The following is a 27005-nucleotide window of genomic DNA, read 5'->3' as shown; positions in this document are numbered from 1 at the left end:
GTAATTACCAGTGCTTACCATGGATGCCCTGCACATAGTAAGTGCTTAATAGATATTTATTCAATTTGTTCAATAATCCTCTAATTATCAAAATCAAGCAAAGCACAAAACAGGGAAATATACTCACCCAAAACATGTTTCCACTGGTCAAGGAGCGTGACCAGCACAAGCCCAAATGAAAAAGGCATTTACTACAAATAGGGAGATTGTCCGGCTACCCTTGTGTATGCATGACACCAGGCTGATTGTAGAAAACCTTGGAAAACTGCAGAGCCTCCACAATGAGATCTCTAAGAACTCAAAAGAGATCAGGTCAACTATCCACACAGGAAAGAAAAATGGATGAAGAATGCTTATTGTCCAAAAATAGGGCAAGCATCTAGATGGGCAGTCCATTGAGTGAATCAACAGCATATATACGTACAAACACACACACATTATATATGGAGAGAGAGATTTCAGAAAAACTGCAGATAAAAAATGTGTTGGGCCCATGGCTGCAAAGGAAGAAAGTGGGCCGTATTGCCTTTGGGAAATTGCCCAGCATTATCTCCCTGCCACCCACCTCCCTGCCACCTCTGCAGGCACAGAACAGGGTAAGGCTGTTTCTAGCTTGCAAAAACTTAAGCATATAAAGAAATGTTGGAATAGGTATTCTATGACATAAGGGTAGAACAGAGGATGCACTGCATTTCACGTATCTGCTGCTTAATAAGTGTTTGCTGAATTCAATTAAAATAACAGAATATTACTGAAGTGAAGAGCAGAAGATCTGAGTGGATCCCCAGTTCAGACATTTCATAATTATGCAATCCTTATTTAATTGGCTGGACCTCAATTTCTACAACAGTAAAATATAAATAAGAATCCTTATACCACCAAGCTCACAAGGATATTGGGAAGAAAATGCTTTATAAACTATAGAGTGCTAGAACAGTAGGAGCTGTTATTGTTGTTTCAAAATGTAAAACATTTTTTTAAATTAAAGCTTTTTATTTTCAAAATATATACATGGATAATTTGCAACATTCACCCCTACAAAACCCTGTGTTCTAATTTTTCCCTCCCTTTTCCCACCCCCTATCCAACTGATCCAATATATGTTGAACCTGTGCAATTTGTCTAAACATATTTCCACAAATATCATGCTGCTTCAGAAAAATCAGATCAAAAAGAAAAAAATGAGAAAGAAAATGCAAGAAAACAACAACAAAAAAGAGTGAAAATACTATGTTGTGGTCCACATTAAGTTCCCACAATTCTCTCTCTGGGTCAAAAATGTATAGCTTTGATGTCAATGTTGACTAACATTAACATTACACCCAAATGGTTTGAAGAAACAACTAACAATGGAAAGTGGAAAAGGAATGAACATTTCAGAGAACCATGAGATTATACTCATGGGACTGTACAGCTCAAACTCAGTAGCATAAGACTTGAACAGAGATCGTCTGAGCTTGTAATTGTAAAATTTAGAGGGAAGGGTCCTGAGAGATCATCATCCTGGCTGTACCATAAATTACCTGTAGTATCTTAAGCAAGTCATTTCCCCCTCTCTACATTTCAGTTTCCTCACCTGTAAAATTAATGGTTGGACTAAATGGTCTGTGAGGTCCCTTGTAGCTCTCAATCTAGAAAGCTCCTATTTAGCCCATTTTATGGAGGAGGAAAAAACCAGAAGATGACCTGGATTCAAATCCTGAAACTTGGGTCTACTGTTGCCTTCTCCCTAAAAGGAGAGATTCCTGAGACCCCTTCTGCACTCTGTGATCTAATTACCTTCCAATCATGAATAACTAAATAGCAACTGAATGGCCATTTTGTAGTGGAGGATGGCTTGTGTACATAGAACTCTACGCTGATGGCCATGCTGCATTTCTACCATAACACAGAGCTTATTCAGGTCACCAGGCAGAGAGCAAACGTTTCCCAGGTGTCAGGAGCTGTGCTAAGAGTTGGGGAAACAAAGAGAAAGGAAAATGGCCAGAGAATCTGTAATACTTGAGCTGAGCCTTGGAGGGAGCCAGAGGTTCTGGGAGGCAGGAGGAAGGAGGGAAGGACATTTCCAGCATGGGGCACAGATCTCCCCCATGACTCTCAAGAAAATTACTGGACCAGAGAACCAACACTGAAAGGCATTGATTGGGAAAATGGAAGACAACTTTTGTACTGCTGCAGTGTGGGTGGGCTTCTGGAGCCACTGCTGGGAGAAAAGCTCTCTGTAGTGTCTCCTGCTTGTCTTATTACTTATTACTGGCCAATCTGGGAGTTAGAATTAGTGAGGGGACAAGTAGTCTCCAGCAGATTGCAATGCTATCGGCAGCAGTATGGGAAGTGAGATACTAAACACAAAGAGGTGACCCCACCCATCAATTTATATCCTACCTAGATGTTTCCTTTTCACAAGGAGATTCCCCAAGACATTTTAAAATATTGTAAAAACCGGTGTTTTCAAATCTGGCCTCAGACACCTAACACTTCCTAGCTGTGTGACCCTGGGCAAGTCACTGAACCCCAATTGCCTCAACAATCCCTGCTCTAAGACAAGCTCTCCAGGAAATCTCTCTCTATTAAAAAGAGAATGTTTACAGAGGCATCTCACCTGTAAAGGACCTATAATACTACGAGGGCTTCTCTGCAGGCTGGCAACACCCACGGGAGTCAAGAGCTCATGACACACAATCATAAATTGTGTAGAGGTCAAAACCTCCAAATGGAGAAGAGGCCTCTTCATGTCCTTCCAAGGACTATTAAGAAAGGAAAGCTGTTCTTTATCCAAGGCTATGATCCACTTTCCAAAAGGGATAAACAGAGGCTGAAGGGCAGGCAGCCCAGTTTAATGTGAGTAGAATATTGCCAAGAAAATGTGTGTAAAATAGCTTTTAAAATTTCACTTTACATACCAGGCTCCCGTTTAGCTCTGGAAACAAGACCTCATCCTCTCTCTTAGAGCTCAATTTAAAGCCCACCACTGTTCCCCGGGGCTTCAGAACTTTAACTAGGAAATTAATATTGTCTTCTCACCCCCTCACCTGCTACTGAGCGTCTCTTTGATTAACACAGAGAAGAGCTGCCAAAGGAAAAAAAGTAGCAGCTTTTGTATAAATTTTTTATTTTATTTTAAAATAGGTTCATTAACTTTACCAGGTAAACAGAATTAAGAATATTCCTACTTTATTAAATTCAGCGGGGCTTCATTTTTCTGCCTGTTTCACACAAGTGGATTTTTAGATGAGGAAAGGGCCTCTCCCCACTTCTTGGCCCACTTTAAGCAATGGCACTATTTTAGATCAACAATTTTTCATCCCAGAAATGCATCACATGTTTTCCTGTCTTCTTATATGGGACATTTGGGCCATCATTTATGTTTTCCGGGAGATTGTGGCAAAAAGTGGAATGGATGGTGTGTTAAACTTAGGAGCTAGAAGACCTGAGTTTGAATCTTACTTCAGTCATTTACTGTAATCCTGAAACATTTTTACCTCTTAGAGACATGATTTTCTCATCTGGAAACCATATATTATGTTGATTCTGTCTCCCAAGGTTGTAAGAAAAGTATAATTAAAAAAAAAATTTGGCGAAGCAATTGGGGTTGTGACTTAAGTGACTTGTCCAGGGTCACACAGTTAGGAAGTGTTATGTGTCTGAGGCTGAATTTAGGTCCTCCTGACTCTGGGGCTGGTGACCATATTGTCATCTAGTTTCCCCTGAAAAGTGCAATTTTAATATGAATTGTTTTCACTACTACTAAGCTTCCCCATGATACCTTGGTGTATCAGGAACTAGTGAGGTACCCAAGCCAGCTACTTTCTCCTCCACAAAATAGCCCCAGATCACTATGCCTGTGGATTTCTTCCATCACCTCCTTCTGCTGTGATCTGTCACTGCTTATAATCCCCGATTTCAGTTTTCCTGAAGGAGGCTTTTCATACCTCCAACCAAGTGCATGGATTTTGTGGTATCAATTTCCCACTCAAGAATCTGTTTATCTTCCTTCCTTCCTTCCTTCCTTCCTTCCTTCCTTCCTTCCTTCCTTCCTTCCTTCCTTCCTTCCTTCCTTCCTTCCTCCCTCCCTCCCCTCTTTTCTTTCTCTCTCTCTCTTTCTTTTTCTTTCTTTCTTTCTTTCTTTCTTTCTTTCTTTCTTTCTTTCTTTCTTTCTTTCTTTCTTTCTTTCTTTCTTTCTTTCTTTCTTTCTTTCTTTCTTTCTTTCTTTCTTTCTTCCTTCCTTTCTCTCTTTCTCCTTCTTCTTCCTTCCTTTCCCTTTCTCTTTCTTTTTCTTTCTTTCTTCCTTTTTTCCTTCCCTTCTTTCTTTTCTTCCTCCTTTCTTTGCTCTTTCCTTCCTTCCTACATTCCTTCTTTTCTTTTTTGCTTATATTTTACACGTTACTTTAATACAGAATCACATCTACACACTAAAGAGATGGGGAAAAAAACTAAGACTTTAATTAAGACCAGATACTGATTACAAGGAATGAGATGAGCTGTTATTATCAATAATGCCGGGGGAGGGATGGGGTTAAGCTAGGTTAGTTTAATTCAGATTTTCCCACAATGCCTCTGAACAGGGGCCCTGCTCAAGACTCAGGAATCATCTCTTTCCAATGAAGTCTTTGCTGCTCAGCCTCACCCCACAATCTTTCCTGTACTCTGAATTCATTCATCATTTGTCTCCTGACTGGAATTCTAATTCTTTGAGGGTAGACACTTTGTGATCTTGACCTCTTTGTTCTCCTGAAGGATACCTACTTCAATAGCAAACACACAACAATAAAGGCAATACTTTCTACGGGAAACCTTTTTAGAGGACTGCTTCAACTGCTGTTTTCTCCTTTAAAATCTAAGCTCCTTGAGGGGAGGAATTAGATAGTACAGTGGATAGAGCACTGGTACTACAGTCAGAAAGATCAACCCTGGGCAAGCCACTTTTAACCTCTGTCTGCCTCAATTTCCTCATTTATCAAAAATCTGTAAAATCTGTATTATAATAATAATAGTAACAGCACCTACCTCACAGGGTTACTGTAATGATTAAATGGGGTAATATTTGTAAAATGCTTAGCACAATATCTGGCGCAGTATAGGTGCTTAATAAATAAATGCTTGTTCATTTCCTCTCCCCTTCTATTTCATTCATTTGTTGGATTTGTATTTTCTGTGCCTGGCACTAAATAGGCACTTAAGAAATGCCTGGGAATAGGTTATATAACGTGTATGTCACATAGTCATTTCCATGTTGTCTCTTCGTTTGAATTTTACCTCTCTGAAGCTATGGATTGCATTTACTTTCCTCTGAACCCCCCAGGACTTGACGATGTGCTTAATTTGACTCACTGAACTTGGGTTGAAATCCCAGCTCTGCCACTAACTAGCTATATGATCCAGGGGAAGTTACTTCACTACTGAGAAGGCTACAAATAAGAAGGCCCTTCTCTCACGCAAAACCCTGGCAACTTCAGACCTTCGGTGAAAGACAAAGTTTAGCCATGAAGGTCCTCCAACTCTAAACTCAAAGTGACCAGCAGATCCACTGCAGTACCTGCTCCAGAGTGACTTCTCCAACTCAGACACACAGGTTGGGGAGCCCCAAGTGGATGCTTACTTTTTTTCCCCTTGGGCTCCTTGGGGTATTGCAGAAAGGCTGGGCTTCTTCCTAAAGAGCTCAAAAGTTTTCATTGATGTGTGTTCTATTAACATTAGTCAGGCCCGAATCAATTAGCTTTTAGCAGCAATTTACTAAGGTGATAACAACAGGGGAGACAAAGCACTAATCTCAGAGCTGGGATGCATGCTTCCATAAATGCAGAAAAAGCCAGGAGATAAGTGGCCTGAAATTTAGGGAAGCATACATGTAGCAAATACTTGTGTTTGAAATATAAGCTCATAACGCCTGCTTGCTCAAAGTCTTTTCTTTGTTCTTGGGCATCACGCTTTTTGGATCCAAGGAGTCATGTTACTTTAAGTGACTTCCTCTCATGGGAGGCCACCTGTCCATATTTATCTGTGTCAGTCCTCAGTGTGTCTCTCTCCGGCTCTCCTGTCTTGGGTGGCCATACCTTTGCCTTGAAGATCTGCTAATGGTCAATTCTCTTTGATGACATGGTCAGAGAAGAGGGGAGAGGGGAGAGGGAGAAGAAGGAGACAGGCCAAGAGACAAAGAGACACACAGAGAGACAGATTCCTCCTTCCTCTAAGAGCATTTGCCTCTCAGGAGCCTAAAGCTGGAATTCTTCACCCCTACGCCAGTCAATCACTTGAATGGGCTCACTGCTGAACTCACCATTGTTTGGCTTCCAATTTTCATCCAATGGCTGACAGTCCTATGATTCTTTTAAATCAGTTAAGGATTTGCCCACATACTATGATGTGGCTATAGGGAAATTCTGGTGACTGACTCAATTAAAGTGTCTACACTTTCCAGGATTATATCAAGTGAGGGTAGAAATGGAAATTCCCATCATAATAACTGTATAACCTTAGATGCATGGTATTCACTTTTTCCTTCCTATACAAAGGAGCTGTCTTTACTAGGCCGTCTTCAGCTTGAAGGTTAGTGAGCCAAATGGCTTAAAATCTGCAGAACTGTTGCAGAAAACAAGATGTTTAGCCTCTAAGCCCTCCACAGATGAGGAGCTTCAAAACTGGTATCCACTTTTATGTGCTCAATTTATTGACTGGCTGGGAAGGAAGGGGAAGAACAGGGCAGCTCCTGCATTATTATTAGTTCAAAGTCTGCACTTGAAGGCCAAAGACAAAGGCTTTGCATGAAACGAGTTGGTTCTTAAACTGCTATTTTCCATCCTTAGAAAGGATGGAATTGTTCGGGCCGGTAAGTTCTCAGAGGAATTTTGCTATGTGGCTCCCCAGATTAAGAAGTTTGGAGTATCGGTAATGTGGCTGGCCAGTACAGCCAATAATACTACATCATGGGTTTAACAGAGCCCTGCTCCCCAAACCTCTTCATTTGGAGCTGACACCAGAGATGCACTACACTGGGATCCTCTTTGTTAAAGGAGGTTTAGAAAGAACTGGAAGGAAAACCGGTGCCTGTTTATTTATTGAAGAACATCTATATGTATCCTATTATATGAATGTAATGGAAAATTAATGAATTGATATAGTTATCAAAATGGTAAATGTGAAGCCCTCAGAAAAACTCGAGAAGACTTTGATAAAATGATGCAAAATAGAACAAGCAGAACCAGGAAGATAATTTATATTATGTCAAAAAATAAGGTTAAAAAAAATGAACAATGAAAGACTTAACTCTGATTTGGGCAGTGGCTTCTTAAACTTTTTCCACGTGTGATCCCTTGTTGCCTGAGAAATTTTTATGGGATCCCAGTATACAAATCAAGTATACAAATCAAACATTAATGATAATAAATCCTAATTTTGCATTCCCCACATTCAGTTATGAATGGGGTCACAAACCACATTTTAAGAAGCTGAGCTGTAGAGGACCAATGATAAAATTCTGGCTTCTGCCTCTAGGGAGAGATGTGAGGAATCATAGGGGAAGAATGAAGCAAACACTTTTCAACATAGCCATTTTTTAAAAAGTGACTTTTGCTTAAATTTATACATTACAGAAAAAGATTCTGTTGGCAAGGGGTTGTAGCCATCGAGAAGCCAATGATTAAGAAATCATTAATCATCAATAAAATCAATAAAACATTCTTAAAAGTAAGATTTGAATTCATTTAGCTACAATAAGATGAGCTAAAGCTCTGGGCAACCACATAGTTATTTTTGATCATTTGTATAAGATAAGAGGGATGGCTAGGAAGACTTAGTGGAAGAGAAAACACTTGAGCTAGGCCTGGAAAAAAAGAACGATTTCCACAGGTAGAAATTTTAAAAGGGAATGACAGCCCTTGTGAATTCATGGAGGCAGTAGACATGAAGAGGAACTATCCAGCTTGGTCAGAAGGTAGAATAAATGAAAGGACATGATGCTGGGAAGACTAGAAGAGTAAGTGGGAGCCAGGTTGTGGAAGGCCTTAAATGTCAGATTATGAAATCTGCCTTTTATCTTTCAAGCTAACATCGTGATCCAGTGGCTCTTACTCTTAGCATGTTCAACAAATAGCTAAGGAGGATTTAGCCCCTTAAGAAAATTGAAATATGACAAACAGAACATGAAAGTACTTAGAGTGTGCAAAACACACAGGCGTTGGGGAGGAGAGGTAGACTTTACAAAAGTAGCCACAATGAAAGTGCCTTTAGTAAGTATTATTGATTTAAACTGATTGTCAAGAACACAACTAAATTTCAGGCAAAGCTTTTTGCCAGTTCTATTTCCTGAAAGGGAAAGACCTCTTAAAGCTAGTTTCAAAAAAAGAGCAATGAATCAAGGGAAAAATTGTGACCTCATCTATCTGACTGTGGTTGAAGATGGTCATTTTCCCACCAAATATTTTTTCAAATTTCATACATATATATATATCTCGCTCCATTTTGTGGTTTGATCTTGGAACTTAGAGCTGACTTTACAAAAGCAAATGAAAGTGGAATATCCCATAACTCCCTTTGCTCTGTAATAGGACATTTGAGGAATAAGTGTATCATATATCCCAACTGCTAAGGAAATGGGAAAGGGTATCATTTATGTACACAACTAGGAAAACAGTAGAAAATAAAAATTAAGTTATTCCCCAACTCTCTTTTTATCAACAATGGAAATTCCCATTGGTGTCTCTACTACTCCTTTAAAAAAATTGGAAATCAAGAATTTTGCCATGAGTCTTCCTCCCCATCTTAACGAAACCAAGGTCTTCCTACAAAGTAAGAACTGGAAGAGACCTTGGGCATTGTGTAAGTCGCTGACAGAGAAGAAAATGGGCTCAGATAGGGGCAGTGGCTTGCCCAAGGTCACACAGCAGGTTAATTTTCTTCTGAACAATCCACTTGTCGCTGAAGCTTTTTCTGTCATTTCTAAGGCTTGTGACAATAATTGGTTACTATGGAAACTTGGCTGGTCCTGTGATTTCTGGGAGGGAATAAACAAGAGAAGTAAATCAGCTGAAAGAGCCTATTTTCGCTAAAGATGCCCATATTCCTTGCTAAGGGAGCTTACATTTAAACAATTCCTCTTGCCTCTCCAATCCTAGGTCTCTTGCTGCTTTAAGTTCTCTAACATCCCAAAAAGAAGAGAATCTAGGGCGTGGGGGAAAAAAAAAACCAGTACTGTCCTAAGAGCTGAGGGATGTCAAGAGCTCAGATTTGTCTTAGGAGGGAACAGGGGCTGGAAGTTCAACAGGTTTTCAGCTGGCACCACAAAACCACACATACACAAGCACACACATGCACACAACACTCACACACACACATACTCATACCCAGCCCCAATCACCAACTAAAAGCTCTATGTGACTTACCATTTCCCTACTTCCTGCCTTTCGTAAGTACTTACAGGAAATACTGGTCTCCCAGAAAGGCATCAGCACTAGGGCATCAAGGAACCCTAGAGACCGGCTAATCCAAAACCCTCATCTTTGAGAGGAGGGAAGTGAGGGCCGCAGAGGGGAAACAGTTTGCCCAAAGTAACAGACCGGGCTGATGGAGACCATTATGGCTGGGAGTCAAATGGTAAGGAAGCCCAGTGGGGGGTGGGGTGGGATGGGAAAGGCAACTATTGGCTCAGGTTTCTAAGTTCCCCATGCATCATGAACCCCTTCCATGCCGTGACAACCTCACCAGGTTTCTCCCATACAGTCAACAGCTTTGATCATGCTTGGGCAGACGGACATTGGGCAGTGAAAATTGAACTGTTTCAGAAAGACACAAATGCACAGTGAAAACATTTTCCCATCTTCCAGCAGAAAACCGAGTTCCAGTCTCCAACCCAAATGTTGTAAAAGCTTTTACAAGACAGTGGGTCTCACAAGTACTTTGAAGGCAATTCCCAGCCTACCTTCTCTTCTTTGCTCCTCGCCTCTCATAGGCTCCTCTGGGTTCTCTGCAGACACAGTGAGCTTTCTTTCTCTTACAACAACTAAAATAAAAGGAGAAGGCAGGCTTCGTGACAGGGCCTCTGGCAAACCCCTTCAAGCCAGAGACCGTCGGCACTGTAAGGCAAGCTCATCTGAGGCCAGTGCGCTAGTGGGATGAACTGCCTTGAACATCCAATCAAAGGAGAACAAAACCGAGGCCCGAAAGCTGGGCTGGGGTGAGGGTTTGGCCCAACCCCAACATTTCTTTCACTAGCTAGTGATCAAATGATAATTCTAGAATAATAATAGAATAATTTCTACTTATGAAATTAGGCAAGACACTTCCCACCTCCCCACCCCCAGGGCCTTAATTTGCCAATCTAAAATGAACCGATTCCATTAGGTAATCAATCCATAAGATACCTCTGACATTCTGTAATCCTGTGACCTGGGTTTTGCTCTGCCCCTTAGGGCTATGTGATTTCTATTTGGCCTCAGTTCCCTCTTCTGAAAAATAAATAGGGATATGACTCGGAGCTAGGGGACAGTGGCAGGGGAACACTTAGAACCATTACTAGAGTAGGGCAAAGGGAGTTTGGTCCAAGAGTGCTAGGATTTAGGAGGCAATATTAACAGAACCATCCCAGAATGAACATGTTCCTCTCAGAAGCCTTCTCCCACCCCAGGCCCTGCCCTCCTCCCCTACCCATCAGTAATCAGTCCTTCAGCAGCATTAAAATATCCCCAATGTCCCAAGTTCTTCATTTAGATCGCCAAAGCATAAATAAGCTTCTCCCCAATTCTTCCTTCCCCCCTCCTCATCACCCCAAGCACAAAATCCATAATTATGGTTCTGACTAAACTAAGTGGTCTGGAAGGTCACATCTAACCCTAACATTCTGGGATTTATTTTTTAATTTCATTTTTTCTTAGTTACATGTAAGAATGATCTAATAGTATTACTGATGAAAAATGCTATCCATACCCAGAGAAAGAACTAATTGTACCTGAATACTGAGTGAAATATACTTTTCTTTTACTTTCTTTTTCTTGAGGGTTTTTTTTTTTTAGGGGGGGAGGAGAAAATCTATGTTTTTTCACAACATGACTTTTTTTTTTTTTTTTTTTTTTTTTTTTTGCTGAGGCAATTGGGGTTAAGTGACTTGCCCAGGGTCACACCCCTAGGGAACACTAAGTGTCTGAGACCAGATTTGAACTCAGGTCCTCCTGACTTCAGGGTTGGGGCTCTATCCACTGCACCACCTAGCTGCCCCCACAACATGACTTTTATGGAAATGTTTTGCATAACTTCACAAGTGGCTTCTCAATAGAGGGAAAGGAGGAAGAAAAAGAATCTGGAACTCAAAGTTTGAAAAATGAATGTTTACAATTGTTCTGCATATAACTGAGAAAAATAAAATATTAAATAAATGAAAAAATAAATTATATGTAAAAAAATTTAACATTTTTAAAACTTTTTGAGTTTCAAACATTCTCTCTTCCTCCTTCCCTCCTCTCCCCACTTCTTGAGAAGACAATTTGAGATAGATTACACACGTAAAGTCCTGCAGGATATATTTACATATTTGCCATGTTGTAAAACATGACCAAAAAAACAAGAAAAATTTTAAAAGTAAAAAGATTCTGGAATTCATAAGAGCAAAAACAAAAAAAGTGCCTTTCCATACAGTCTAAACATTCTAGGCACTAGGAAAACACAGAGGAAACCTCTTTCTGAGACCATATAGAATTAATTGGGAGTCTCCAATCTTCTTACTCTGATGCAAACTCAAGGCCCAGTAGATTAAAAAACAGCCGTATTATCATTTTTTTGATAAAATAGACAGAGTGCTGGATTTGGAGTCAGAGAACCCTGTCTCCACATGCTGCCTCTGTCACAAAGTGTGGTATTGGACAAGTCACTTAGATCTCTCCTGGACTTAGTTTCCCCATTTATAAAGAGGAGGAGAGGACAAAATGGCCACCCAGCTTTCTTCTGGTTATAGTTCTATGATCTACTGTGTGATTCTGGGAAAGTCAGTGCTCCTCCACAGACCTCAGTTTCCTCCACTGTCTTGGATCAGAGGTCTCTGAGGTACCTGCCAGCTCTGAGTCTAGGATCCTATTTAATAACACAAGAAGTCAGGCAATATCAATTCAATCTCAGCAATTAAAGTAATCACAGAAGCATTTGTCAAAATCCAGTTTAGAAAACTGTACATGGGGGTGGGGCAGGGAAGTAGTACTATGGCCATCTCTACATGATTAACTGCTCTTTTGATCAAGGTTGTTAAATGCAGATGAAAGTGTCAGTTCCATCCCCATCCCCTAGCCCTGCTTCCTCATGTTCTTGTCCTGGTTGATTGGAAATTGTGTCCCTTCTCCTTCCTTCAGCGTGGTGCTTGTTTCTTTAGCTAGGATCATTTCAAATGAATTAAATACAATTCACCAACTTCACTTGGCCAAAATGAGACTTTTCATTTCAATAAACAAAGTCCGATATCTCTAATTACTCCGCTCCGCTTTCCTGAAGAGAGAAGCTATTAAGTTGCCACCATAGAATCCTCTTCACTGAGAATGGGAAACGTTGGGATGTCATTTTGCCAGCAATATTTCAGGGTATAGGTTTCATGGCACAGGAGAAAGCCTAGTTGTGTGATTCCCATCAAGCTATTTCATCTCTCCATCCCTCTGTCTCTGTGTATACCTGTTTCTGTCTCTGTCTCTGTCTCTCTGTCTCTGTGTTTGTGTGTGTATCTCTCTCTATGTGCCTCTGTGTCTCTGTCACACACACACACATACACACACACCCTTGATCCTATCTGTGAAATGGGGAAATCATGCTTCCACTACCCACCTCCATGGCCTATTGTGGAAATCAACAAAGATAACAGATGTCAATGCCAAAGGATCATATACACATTGAGAACTACCGTTCTGTGTCTCCAAAAACTGCATTCACATAAGTAAATAAATGGGAATCTGAAAGTGAAAGCATGAGCGCCTGGGGTCCCAAAGTCAGTGCTCTTTCCACTGCACCACACTCCCAAAGCGATCATCTTCCAGCCCAGTGCTGATCATGTCACTCCTCAGGTCAAAAAGCTCCAGAGGCTCCTTCTTGCTTCTAAGATCAAGCTTTTCTGTTTGGCATTTAAAGCCCCTTCCAACCTGGCCCCAGCCTGTATTTCTAGGTTTCTTGAACATCACTATTTTTCACATACACTTAGATCCGATCAAACCGGCCAGCTTCCTGTTCCCCGTACATATCCCTCCATCTCCCATCTCCACACCTTCGGACATGCTCGCCCTCCTCATCTTCCCCCTTAGCATCCTTAGTTCCCTGTAAGGTTCATCTCAATTGCCACCTCCTAGAGGAGGCTGAACCTGATCATTCAGATAACTAATTACTTCCCACCCTGCTGAAATATTACACCACCTGGATTTCTTATTTACTTGTCCAGTACATATTCTTTTCCCCCAATGATTAATAAGTTCTTTGAGAACAGAGGCTATTTCTATCTTGTCTTTCTATCCCTAGCACTGAATACAGTGCCCGTCACATAGTAGGTGCTTCCTAAAAGCTTGAATGAGATAAGCCTATGAAAAATTCATCCTTACCATCAACTGGGCCCTAGCTTTCAGTTCTTCTGAGTACACCATCTAGCATCTATTCGCTTGCCCTCTAGCCTGCTGGTGTTCACATGGCTGAACCCACAAATATTAGACAGACCCTGGGGTGATCTTCAGCATGAAGGTTTATTTTGTGGTCTGATACGAAATGAAATGACTACCGTTTGGTGTGGTTGCTCGCCAGATCGAAAAAGCCAAATGCTCTCTTCGTCTGGGTCGTGGAGACAGCAGGGCTAGCCCTCGCTAACTTTCCAGGCCCAGCGAAGTCATTGTGCCCAGGCCAGCATTGACCTGAGAGGCCCGGAGCCAACAGGAGAAGGAAATTCGTCGTCTTGGCCCATTAGGATGCAATGGGCATCAAAGGGGCAGGCTGAGCTGTGGACCCATGCCAAGAAACAGAGGCAACACTGACTCATTTCGGGGAATTGACCAAACAGTTCTCAATTGGGCCGTCCTTACCCTTTCTTTTTCTCTCAAAATGATTAGCATTTTAAAATATGTCTTTGCCATCTCCAAGATGAACAAGCATTTAACACTTAGGAAAAGCAAAGCTCTCTAATGGAATCTCTGCAAATAAGATTTTTTGAAGAGAAAATTGGGCAATAAACCCAGACATAAAACTACTGGCATGAAAACAACTGGTTTTCAATGAACCTCACTACGATGGCGTGTGTATGTCTGTGTCTGTGTATAACTGGGCATGTCACTTCACTTCTTTGTATCAGTTTCCTCCTCTGCAAAATGGGAAAATAGTATTTCCACTGGTTAACAAAAAGGAAACATTCTCCATATATCTTAAGACAATGTGGAAATGAGATTTTTACCATCACCATTGTTCATAAGATCACAGACCTAGAGTTGGAAGGTGCATTAGAGGATCTGTAAAAGAACATATCATTTTCCAGAGGGGAAAACTGAGGACTAGGAGATAATGACTTGTCCAAGATCACACATTTGGATGATGGATTTAAGACTAGAAGGGACCATAAGAGGTCTTCTAGTCCAACTGATGATTTTTTTTTACCTTCTAAAATCTTTTATGGTTATAAATCTGAATCTGTGATTTGACTCTACAACTTCTCATTTTTAGGTTAAGTGTGTGCAATTCTTCTAAACTTATTTCCATATATAAGGGTAAAAATGAGAAAGAAAAAAACAAGCAAACAACCAAAAAGGTAAAAATACTATGTTGTGATCCACATTCAGTCCCCATAGTCCAACTGGTAATTTTTACAGAGGAGGACACTGAGGCTGTGGGAAAGTGATTGTCAAGCCCAATAGGCCCAAAAGATCTACAGGGAGACAAGCTTCCTTGCTAACCTAATGACCCTTCTACTTCTGCCCAGATGGTGCAGGTCTCTATTCTTGGCCAGCTTGGGGATGTTTGGCAGTGGGCTATAGTGGGGGAAAAACTGTAACTCTAGGCAATGCACTTTCCCTCCTTTGTAAAATGATGGAAGTGGAGAGAGCATCTTCAGCCTAGAGGATCTCTAATGCCCTTTCTAGCACTAACATTCTATAATTCTACCCTCTTATTTTAACCCTCCCTTGGCATGAACCCAATAGAACCAGTGAAGGGGAGTAAAGAATGGGCTTGTCTCTTAATAGCAACAGAAACAACCCATTTCTCCGACACTATTAGTGATAATCACCAGTTAAGGGTATAATTGCTCCCATTCTAAATTTGAGGCACATTTCTAAACTATATAGAGAATCAACTCAAATTTATAAGAATATAAGCCATTCTCCAATTGATAAATGGTCAAAGGACACAAACAGACAATTTTCAGATAAAGAAATTAAAACCTGGAAGCTAGGTAACACAGCCCTGAAGTCATGAGGACCTGAGTTCAAATCTGACCTCAGATACTTAACACTTCCTAGCTGGGCAAGTCACTTAACCCCAATTGCCTTAGCAAAAAGAAAGAAAGAGAGAAAGAGAGAAAGAAAGAAAAGAAAAGAAAAGAAAAGAAAAGAAAAGAAAAGAAAGAAAGAAAGAAAGAAAGAAAGAAAGAAAGAAAGAAAGAAAGAAAGAAAGAAAGAAAGAAAGAAAGAAAGAAAGAAAGAAAGAAAGAAAGAAAGAAAGAAAGAAAGAAAGAAAGAAAGAAAGAAAGAAAAGAAAAGAAAAGAAAAGAAAAGAAAAGAAAAGAAAAGAAAAGAAAAGAAAAGAAAAGAAAAGGAAGAAAGAAAGAAAAGAAAAGAAAAGAAAAGATGTGGAACATGAGATTTTGCAGGTGTGAATGTTGAAAACTATCTTTGCATATATTTTGAAAATAAAAAGCTATTATTTAAAAAAAAATTCAAAAAAGAATATCCCTTCTAAAAAAGATGAGGCAAATAAAGGATGTAAAATGACTTGCCCAGAACAAATATAAATAACAGCCCAGGACTCAATACCAGCACTCTTTTAGAAATGCTCTGCTGGTGCTACATGAGTCTCTAGAGAGCATCTACCTAGAGCTGGAAGTAACCTCAAAGGCCACTTAGTCTAACTCCCCATTTCATAGAAAGGGAAACTGACTTACCCAGTATTGTATAAGTAATGTCAAAAGTATTATTTGAACTTAGGTCCTCTGACCCAAAATTCTGCTAGCCCTGCTAATAATAATAAGTGTCAGGGGGAAACTCTGAAGCCTGGACTTTCCACTGAACCATGTTACCTCTCTTCTCCCTCAGCTGGTTTCCACTGGATCAAACCAATTGCTAACCCTGAGTGAGGCTCACTCATGTAGGGTTCTCTGAATTTGATTGAGCGAGAGGTTTGGGGACATCCTATATATCCTCTACTGAAATGACAGCCACCCACTCCCCTCACTTTGTGCCCAGCACTATCCAGCACTGCTGTTGCCACTCTACCAACCTGTATTCCAGGCTAACCTAAGCCATTAACCTGCTGGGCAATCATTAGACATTAACCTGTGGTTAAATGTGAGCTGGAGCTGTGAGCATTGTATTCAACTCCCAGTGTGTACATGATCTTGTGGGCCTATGCTGTGGGGGCACCTTAATGGGCCAAGCTAACCTGTATCAGAAATTCTCCATTATATAAGAAATCAAATCCCACCCCCACCCCTGCCTTGGATGGGGTCCAAGAAGGGCCAACTTAATCCCAAATTACCTTCTATATTAAGTGGTGTGAAAGCAAGGTTCCAGTGAGTATCTTTTGCAGCAGATTTATAATTAGATTTAACTTTGGCCAATAATAAAACAGGCTTATTATTCTGAGCACAAACTGAGAGAGAAGTAAGTCTGGGATAAAAAGGGTTTTGTGACCAAGAGGCAGCAGAGTAGATGAAATTGGTTATAAAGAAACTCGGTTACTGGTTCTGGTTCTACCCTTACCTTAACAAGACAAAGGGATCAAAAAAAGTCACCTCTGTCATCTCTGCCTCAGTTTCCTCAGACGTTGGACCTAATGGCATAATTTCTTATGCCACAAAAGTACAGAATTAGAACTGGGAGGTCATCTTTTCGAGGGCCTTCAAAATTTGAGGTCCACAAGGGCATGAAAAATCCTGAACTGTAGGTAGTGATCTCTCCTGAAAGGGAAGAGGATAGGATTCTGGGAAGCTGGAGTTGAGAGAGGAATTAGAAAAATAATAGTTCTAGTGCACATACACATACACACACACACACACACGAACGTAATTGGAATATTGGCCTGCTGTAGGAAATGTGAATGTGATGAATATAGAAAAGCACGAAAAGATTTACATGAACTGATACAAAGTAAACAGAGACAGAAAAACAACATATTGTGACTACAACAATGGAAATGGAAAGACCAATCATTAAATAATAAAAACAATGTTGTAAGATATTAGAAGATACTTTCTTCTACTTTGTTGCAGAACTACAAAGTTCATGGGTATGGAATATGGCATATTTTCAGATTTATTTATCTATTTTGCTGAGCTTTTTACTTCTTCCTCTATTTTTTTCTTTAAAAATATTATTTGATATATGAGATGACTCTCTGGGAGGGGAGAACGAAAGAAGGATACTGGGAGAAATGTAAGTGGTTTTTAAAAAGATATAAGTAAGAATTTATTTGAAAAAAAAAAAGCCACTTTTAGTAGCATGTAAGGCCAGGAATAGCTACTAGCTTTTCAAGATAACAGATAGACAGTATGCACTTTCATAAGGAAGAGACCTTTTTAGAATTGCTGTTAATCAGGCTCTTTTCACTGTTATATATGCACATATATTCATGCTCAAGAGTCAAATACAGTCAGGTAGGAATCTTTCCACATGGTGGGTGGTCCACAGCCAAAGCTCTGCTCTGGACTGGTTTTCTGTTTGTTTTTGAAGGCCTCCACAGTCTGCTGGTCGCCACTTATTCACAACCTCAACAGAAGTCACTAGTATGAAGGCAAGTACTACACATACAAATGGCAGCTGCAAACAGAGCTAACCCTTGTATGTCAGTGCTCTAAGAAGGACACATAGAATCTCAAGGCTGGAAGATGGCTTAGAGAGTGTATACAAGCAGCTCCCTGGTTTTAGAGAGGAAGAAAATGAGGTACAGAGAAAAGGGACCTCCCCAAGTTCCTTTTCAGAAATTGGTCCAGTATGGACTCATTACAAAAATACATAAAAACTGAAAGAGACCGGAGCAGCCAGTAAGTCCAATCCATACATGAAAGAAAGCCCCACAGAGCATCCTGCCCATGCTTAAGCATCTACAAGGAGAGGGGAGCTACTATCTCCTCTCTTCTAGGCAGTCCATTTCACTTTGGGACAACTCTGTTAGGGATTTTTTTTTTATTTATGTCAAATCAAAAATTTTTTTTTTGCATCTATCCCCCCTCAACACAAAAGCCTTCAAATAGTTTAAGACAGTATCATGTTTTCCCTGATGTGTCTTTTCTGTTGAGAGATTCCTGTTAAGGTTAGATGGCATGGGACAGTTGGGTAGTACAGATGGATAGAGTGGTGGGCATGGAGTCAGGAAGCCTTAATTCAAATCCAGCTTCAGACAGTTACTAGCTGTGTGACTCTGGGCAAGTCACTTTACTCTGCCTCAGTTTCCTCATCTGTAAAGTGATCTGGAGATGGAAATGGCAAACCACTTCAGTATCTCATCTTCCTAAGTTCAAATCCTGCCTCAGACACCTACTGGGCAAGTCACTTCACCCTGATTGCCTCAGTTTTCTCATCTATAAAATGAGCTGAAGAAGGGAATGGCAAACTCTTCCAGCATCTTTGCTTCCTGAGTTCAAATCTGGTCTCAGACACTTCCTAGCTGTGGGACTCTGGGCAAGTCATTTCATTCAATTTGCCTCAGTTTTCTCATCTGTAAAATGAGCTGAAGAAGGGAATGGAAAGCCACTCTAATGTCTCTGCCAAGGAAACCCCAAATGAGGTCATGAACAGTAAGACATGATTGAAAAAACACAGTACCAACAATGAGGCACAGTGTATACAGTGCTAGGCCTAGAGTCAGGAAAACCTGAATTCAAATCTGGCCTCAGATACTTAGTAGGTGTGTAACCCTGGCTGAGCCACTTAACTTCCATTTGCTTCTGTTTCCTCATCCATAAAATGAGGGTGTTGTAAAGATCAAATGAGATGATTTTTCTCAAGTGCTTAGCATAGTGCCTGGTACATAAAGAGCATGTACATAACAAATGCTTGTTTCCTTCCCTTTGCTCCAGACTAAACGTGTCTGTTTCTTTCAAGCAATCCTCAGATAATGTGGCTAGATACTAGGCCCTTCACCATCTTCGGTACCCTCCTCTACAAATAGTCCTTCTAAAACCATGATGTCCATAAGAGGAAGTAATGCTCCAGGGGAGGTCTGATAAAGAAAAAGGGCATTGGGACCACCTCCTTATTCCTGGAAGCTACGCCTCTCTTAATGTAATCTAAGATCACATTAGCGGGCTCAGTTGCCACACCATCCTGCTGGCTCATTTTGAACTTGTAATTCATATCTTCTCAGATATTTTTCAAAATATTTTCTACATCTGACCCATCTTATAATTGGGAAACTGATTTTTTGTACCCAAGCAAAGGATTTAACATTGAGCCCGACTGAATTTCATGTTGTTAGATTCAGCCCACTACTATAGCCCACTACTTTTCAACCCTGACATCCAATGTGTTAGGTCTCCCTCCCAGATTTGTGTCATTTGCGAATTTGATGAGTATGCTATCTATAACTTTATCCAAGTCATGGATCAAAATCCTGAAAACCACAGGGGTAAGCCATGATCCCTGGAGCACTCCACTGGAGACATCCTGCCACATCGACATTGAACCATTAGCAACTCACACTGAACCATGGCCAACCATTCAACCAGGTCTAAAAGCATCTTCCTGTAACACTGTATTATCCATCTCCCCATCTTCTCCACAAGAATAATGTCAGTTTTTTTTAAATCAAATCTTCACTAAGATCTAAGTAAACTATACTCCCAACATTCCTTCATTTACCAGTTTAATAACCCTGGCTTTTTAAAAAACACAGGAAATGAAGTTGATCTGGCTTTTTTTGTAAATAGTATTTTTTCCCAATTACCATGTAAAGGTAGTTTTCAACACTCATTTTTATAAGATTTAGTTCTAAATTTTTTCCCTCCCCTCACCCCTTTCCAAGACAGCAAGAAATCTGATTTAGGTTATACATGGGCAATCATGTTAGACATATTTCTACATTATGGCATAACTTATTTGGGGGGGGGTTGAGCAACTTGCCTAGAATCACACAGCTAGGAAGTGTTAAGTGTCTGAGACCACATTTGAACCCAGGTTCTCCTAACTTCAGGGCTGGTGCTCTAGCCACTGCGCCACCTAGCTGCCCCCTAACTTATTCTTTAGGAAGCCCTACTGGCTCCTTGGAATTACCGTTTCCCTTTCTAGATGTTCATCAGCCATCTCTTTAATGAATGACACTCGGATTTTCCCTAGAATCAAAGGCAAAGTCATTGGCCTATAATTTATAAAGTCTCTTCTCTTTTTCTCTTTTTCCTCCTTTTTTCCCAGCATAGCTTTAAAAACCTTTTGTGCTTCCCTTACCAGCTTGAGCATTCCTGATACTATTTTTATGAGACTGTGCCACACTTATAATCATCTTCTTCACATTTCTTTTTAAATCTAAGTTAGTTTCTAAGTGCCCTCTATTCCATATCAATCTCCTCAAACAGGTCACATAGTTTCTCATTGAAATTGTTTCCTTTGAGTCTTCAGAATTTCTTTCCTGAACTTCTCCTGTCCTTCTTGGGTTGACTTTCACTGGAAGCATTTTGCTTTATGAGATCATGTCTACATTTCTTCTGAACTGGAAATCCCTTTCCCTAAAATCTTGGCTGCATATCACCGTGCCTCACTTTTCGGTCCTTCTCTATTATAAATTCTAGGATGTACTGATCACTTTCCCTTAAGGTTCGCATCACTACCATTTCAGCAACCAATTCTTCCCTGTTAATGACGATCAAGTCCAAAACAAAATTTTCCTTTGCTGGTTCTCGACCTTTTAAAGGAAACAATTATCCATAAGTTAAGTGTAGAAGTCTTTAACTACCCTGCTTTTAAAAGAGAGTGAGCACCAGTAGGTTCTGGATAATTCACTTTATTCCCTTATCACTAATACAGCATGCCTCAGTGCTAGACTGGTTAAATGTATCCCAAATTAATCTATTTTTTCTTCCTGTCCAAGTGGTCTGTAGTATATTCCATTGATGCAATAACATCTCTTCTTTTCTCCTTTGACCTGTACTCAAATACTCACTACCAAGTTTTCCCGTCTCTACTTACTGCATCTCCTCATATAAAGAGACCTTCTTAACAATCAGTGCTAGTCTGCGCCCTACCCTTTTACCTATCCTGTTTCTTTTGAATAGGCTAGACACATACATAGTCAAATTCTAGTCATAGATTTCACATACAAAGTCTCAGTGATATCTGAGTTCAATTTTGCTTACCTACATTAGAACTTCTACTATTTCTTGTCTTTGCCTAAACTTTGGATTTTTGTGTGTAGACGCTTGAGGTCACAGGTTTTAGTACTGCCTTTTTTCTTAGATTTTGTCTCCTGTGAATTTTTGGGTTTCCCAGCTGCTATTCATCTTCTTTTTTGGTGTCTGCTCTGTCCAGTTTCTAACTTAAAAGACTCATTTTGGTAGGCAGTTTTCTCCAGTCTACTTTCTTTTTTTAGCTTAAAGCTCTTTTGATTAGATTTGCTAGACAACCACTAAATACATTATTTTATTTCTATGTAAAACTTTAAAATTTTATCTTTTTTTTCAATAAACAAAAAAATCTGTGTTTTCCTCCCCCACATTTTTACTCTCTCAAAAAGAGGAAAAAGCCTTCCAACAAATAGGCAGAGTCAAACATAACTAATTCCCCCATTGGCTCATGTCCAAAAAAAATATTTCTCAATCCGTACCTTGAATCCATCACTGCTCTGTCAAAAAGTGGGTAGTATTCTTCACTGCTGGTTCTCTGGAATCATGTTCATTATTATGTTGATCAGAGATCTTAAGAGTTTAAAAGCTGTCTTTGCAATATTGTTATTGCATAAATTAATTCATCTAATTCTCCTCACTTTACTACTCTCTATCAGTTCATATATATTTTCCCAAGTTTCTCTGAAACCATCCTCTCCAATGTTTGTTTCAGCACAACAAAACTATTACATTCACACACCAAAATCTGTTCAGTCATTTCCCCAACTGATGCCCCACCCTTAGTTTCCAGATCGCTGCCAATATATACATTTACATATACATGCATATATGTATATATGTGTGTGGTCCTTTTCTTCTTTCTTTGATCTTTTTAGGATAGCAAATTCAGTCTTCCTAGCCTTTTTTTTAAGTATGCTCAATTCCTGGCCAGGAATCTGTCAACCTCATATTATAAGTCCTAATACAGAAATCCAAACCCCATTCTCAGGTACTATCTTCTTGAACAGCTGTTCCCTTCCCAAATTAATTTTTCTCATCTGCATCCCTTGCCTTCAAAAAGCAAAAGTGAGGAAAACAACCTAATACCTTATTGTCTTTGATTTCTCATACAAGATTTCATAATCATTGGCCGTATTTTAGAAGGTCTGCCTATTTTTTCATGCTAATAATGGAGAGACAGAAGTGTAAAATCCTCCAATGCTCTACTAGAATAGAGGTGATCCTCAGTTTCCAGTGGTGAGGCCAGAAAGCAGAGCTCAAGAAAGCCCTACAAAAGGCTTGAAAGACTTTGAGAATGACCTCAGAAAGGCAATGTATGTGTATTGATGAAAGATCAATTTAACTACGTTTCTAACACTTACGAATCTCATCACCAAGTTGATCACAGGGAAAGGGATTTTCCTAGACAAGGCAACTATTAGAGAACAAGCACTCGGTTATGGAAAGATTGTGAACTGCATTGGTGAAGGGATCATGCACACCAATAAAGTCAAAAGGGTTTCTGAAGCATAATGGAGGGGAGTGACTATATGGTTTACGGAGAACACCAACTAAGAATAATTCAGATTGTTCCCCTGATTTCAATTTCTAATATTTTGCCAATTTATTTCCTTATTACTATTAGCAGCTTCCATTTCTCTATCAGCATGAAAGTATTATTATCCCCATTTTACAGAGATGAAACTGACAATCAGAGAGGAGGAATAACTGAAGTATCGTAATCAGTTCTGAGCACCAATTTAGTACGAATATTGACAAGATACAAGGCAGCCGGGAGGGTAGCTAGGATAGTGGAATAATATGCCATGAGAGGAAAATTTAACTATGAAACACAAACAGACTCTGTGTGGAGAGGGGAGGAGGGGGCATAATAACTGGCTCTGATATTTTTTGAAAGGACCTCACATGAAAAAAGGATTAGCTTTGTTTTACTTGATTCCCAGAGAGCAGACCCAGGAATGGTGGACAGTAGTTGTAGAAAAGCATCTTGAGGTTCAATGAAAGGAGAAAATTTCCCAGCAATGAGTGCTGCTCCAAAGTAGAATGAAGCACTTGACAAGATCCAAGTGCAGGCCAGAACAACTTGTGGCAGATGCTGTAGAGGGGATTCTCAACCATATACAGGTTGGAAGAGATGTTCTCTGAGGCCCCTTGCAACTCATAGTCTTTGCTCTGCCCAAGGTCATAGAGCTTTAGCAGAAAAAGGGAAAGGCTTCTGAAAATAAAACCTTTTTATAATTTGGATATGTTTTTAGCAAATTAACTTTTTTAAAGCCATAAAACTGTAGATCTTGAAGGGAATGCTAGGAATCGTCTGGTCATAAGATCACATATCAAAAGGTGAAAAGGAACTTAGATGCCATCTAGTCCAACCCATTCATTTTACATATGGAGAAACTGAGGCCCAAGAGAAATGAAATGGCTTGCCCAAGGCCACACAACTAATACCTGGCAAAGCTAGGATTCAAACCCAGGTTTTCTCTCTCCAAAGACAATACACCACATCATGCCATCTTCATTTTACAGCCCGGCAAACCGAGGTCCTGGAAGAGGAAATGTTGCTTGCCAAAGTCACCCAGTGAGTCAGCAGTGGAGCCAGGACTCAAACCTAGGTCGCTGGGGTCCCTGTTCAGTGATCTGTCCACCCTTCTAAATTCCTTCTAGTCAAATCTCATTGCATTTTCCTTCTCTCTCGAGACCATTTGAATAGCAGCTCTGAATCCAAACAGAACAGGCCGCACATTCTGAGAAAGGCCCCAGATGCAATTCATGATGCATTTCATTGGGCAAACTTTGGCCCCTGAACTGGATGGAAACTGCTCTAGAGCATCAAAGGGCAGAATGCAGTCTTTAAGATCTTCTATGATTGATCTTTGCAGTACTTCTCTCTAGAGACTAGTGTATATTTTAGTCAGCATTTAAAAAAATTCTAAAAAAAAAAAAACGACCAAGAGCCAATCCCAAAAAAAGAAATGCTAAATTAAAGGGGGAGGAAAGCAAACTCAACCAAATACCAGAGTTCTGTAGCCTCCCTGAAATCTTGCCAAACTCTAGCAGCTTAAAAAAAAACCAGAAGGCTGTCAAGTGGTAATTGGGAGAGGGGGGCAATGAAGGTAGAAGGAAATGGTTCCTGGAAAATATTTTTTCTCTTTTACCAGAGTGGAATGTAATCTCTGGAAACAATCAAGAGACTATCCTTACTGGTTATAACACTAGGCCATCATTCATTTATCCAACAAACATTTATTAAGCACCTACTTGTGAAGAACACACAGTGAATCAATTATCTGCAGAGGCAGCTGTTAGCCTAAGAGCATCAAATTAGGAGCAAGGAGAGCCGGGAGTAAGGTCCCACTCTAGCCCAGGGACAAGGAATGATTGAAGTTCTCCAGGCCTCGGTTTCCCCATCCTTTAAAATGAGGCAGATGGTTAGACTAGATGCTCTCAAAGGCCTCTCCAAATCTGACATTCTATAAACTCATGCATTTTGTCCACACTCAAACCAAAAACTAACAGGCTGCCACACGTCCATCTTGCCACGGTAGCAAATCCAACTAGATCCCAGGACTGGAGCAGTGTCATTAGTAATGCTGGTAGCCTGTGAGGACATGCACACACGTACATGCACTGCAGACCAGACGCAGGTTGGAGACACAGCAAGAGAAAGCTGCTATTTGCATACCTCTTAGAACGTTTTTATAAATAATGAAAAGCAAACAGAAGGAAAATGGAAATAGCAGACAGACAATCTTTGAGGCACAGGGCTTGTAACACAAACTGCTACTGTACAGGAAAAACCTCATTAATTCCAAATGCAAAGGGAACAGGAGAGATGGATTGGGGATTAACTGGCTCCAGCCTGTCCGGTATTTTTGCTAAAGAACAGCTAGCATGTCGTGGCAACGGCTGAAGTAGAGGCCCTGAGTTCCAATCCCAGACTCTTCTGATTTCCTCATTGGGAGATGGCAGAGTTGGCATAGATGTTCTCCAAGTCCTTTCCTGTTTGAACAGAATAAGTGACAGCCATCCTGAGTTCCCTGGCTGATGTTCCTGCCACAGCTGGGCCACAGCTGCAGCAATCTGGAAACCCTACTTGATGGCCTGCCTAGGGCACTGGAAAGGAGGAAGCCTGCGTTCAAATCCCAGCTCTGTCACTAACAATGTATAATTTGTGGCGAGTCTCTTCTCTTTCTGGATCTGTCTCCTCCTGTGTAAAGTGAAGGAACTGACCCAGATAATCTCCAAAGGCCCCTTCCAATTATGCCATTCTACATTTTCATGCCATGAGCAGAGAACTGAGGACTGCCCAGACAGACACAAATTCAAACTTAAAGCTCTCTCTTCAAAGTCCCTTTGAACCCACTAGAGCCTCACAATTCCCCAGTGGTCCTACCTCTTGCTTCAGATGTGTGTAAGGGACTTATTCGGGCATCCTGATCATTTTCTTTCCACGATAGATATAGGAGACTCCTTCACAGGATGAAGAATCTGGCTGTCATTAGATGTCAATGGGCTGTCCATTCAATAGTGTCAGCTCCTGGAGTAGAAATTCTAAATGGAAGCCGACCAAACGCCATGTAACTAAAATGTCATCCAAAGTGACAAGGATTCCAAGGCCAATATGGACAGTCTTCTTAGCTGAGAAGAAACAGGCTTTTCTCTGTCTGTGGGAGGGGGGAGGATGGGAGGAAACAAATCCCCGTTCATGGTTGCTGAGTAGTTCCAACCCTTCAGACTCAATTCATTGCCGACATGTTTTGGAGCAAGGCTGCAAAAGCCACTCAGGCCACAAGGCCGTGGACGTTGTCCAAAGTTGGCCAGCATGTACACGGCTCACTTCAGCTACAGGACCAACTTTTTTCTTAGGTTTTTTAATATGCTTTTTTTTTCCCAGTCCCTCTTTTCCCGGAGATGTTAAAGCCTACTATCTGGCCTGTGGGTCTTTGTACCACACCCCTCCCCAACTCCAACTAGATACAGGCCATCAAAACCTTCTGAAAACAGAAGGGTTAGAACTTTAGCTAGAGTCTATCTCAGAAAGACAGGCTAAGCTAGCCTACAGTTAGGATGATTCACAAAAGACAAACAGATTGATGCCATTGGAACCCAAAATGCTTGACCAGGAGGCCCCAGACGCAGTAAGATGAATTGTATTTATACAGAGATGAAAACGACAGCCAGATCAATTTGGCGGACAGATCATGGGGAGCCATGGACAAAAACAAAGACACAATGGAGAAGAGTTTATTGAGTTGTTCTGCCCAGAATCATTTGGCAAGTTGAACTGAGATGGGAATGGACCCTGGAGCCTCTTAATGCAAATAAAGGCTCGCACCACTCTTCCTATGAATAAGGCTCACTCCACAAAGCTACTTGCCCTATCAACACTGGCAAACAGAATGCTTATATAGCTATGTCTCAATGGCCAACATCTATCCATACACAGAGATGTTGGGAAATGTGCATATTACTCCACAGGTCCCATTTGTGGTGCTAAAATTTCAGCAAATAGACAACTGTTCCTTCCTCT

General features: G+C 40.6%; 1 protein-coding gene across 2 annotated transcripts in view; it reads right to left on the bottom strand.

Annotated features, from left to right (window-relative positions):
• The window catches only part of HS6ST2 (heparan sulfate 6-O-sulfotransferase 2), a 270389-nt gene that overhangs the window by 217412 nt on the left and 25972 nt on the right, over positions 1 to 27005 (bottom strand). The window contains exon 2 of one of the 2 annotated variants that reach the window (XM_074277526.1): positions 9914 to 9994. The exons of the other annotated variant lie outside the window; for it this stretch is intronic. Within the exon in view, the coding sequence (XP_074133627.1) occupies positions 9914 to 9994 (81 nt within the window). The remainder of the gene's footprint in view (positions 1 to 9913; positions 9995 to 27005) is intronic. 2 annotated transcript variants of the gene reach the window in all.

Source organism: Sminthopsis crassicaudata, chromosome X (genome assembly GCF_048593235.1).
Source record: "Sminthopsis crassicaudata isolate SCR6 chromosome X, ASM4859323v1, whole genome shotgun sequence".
NCBI classification, from domain to species: domain Eukaryota; kingdom Metazoa; phylum Chordata; class Mammalia; order Dasyuromorphia; family Dasyuridae; genus Sminthopsis; species Sminthopsis crassicaudata.
The sequence above is the reverse complement of the archived record's forward strand: the minus strand, read 5'-3'. Positions and strand labels throughout refer to the sequence as shown.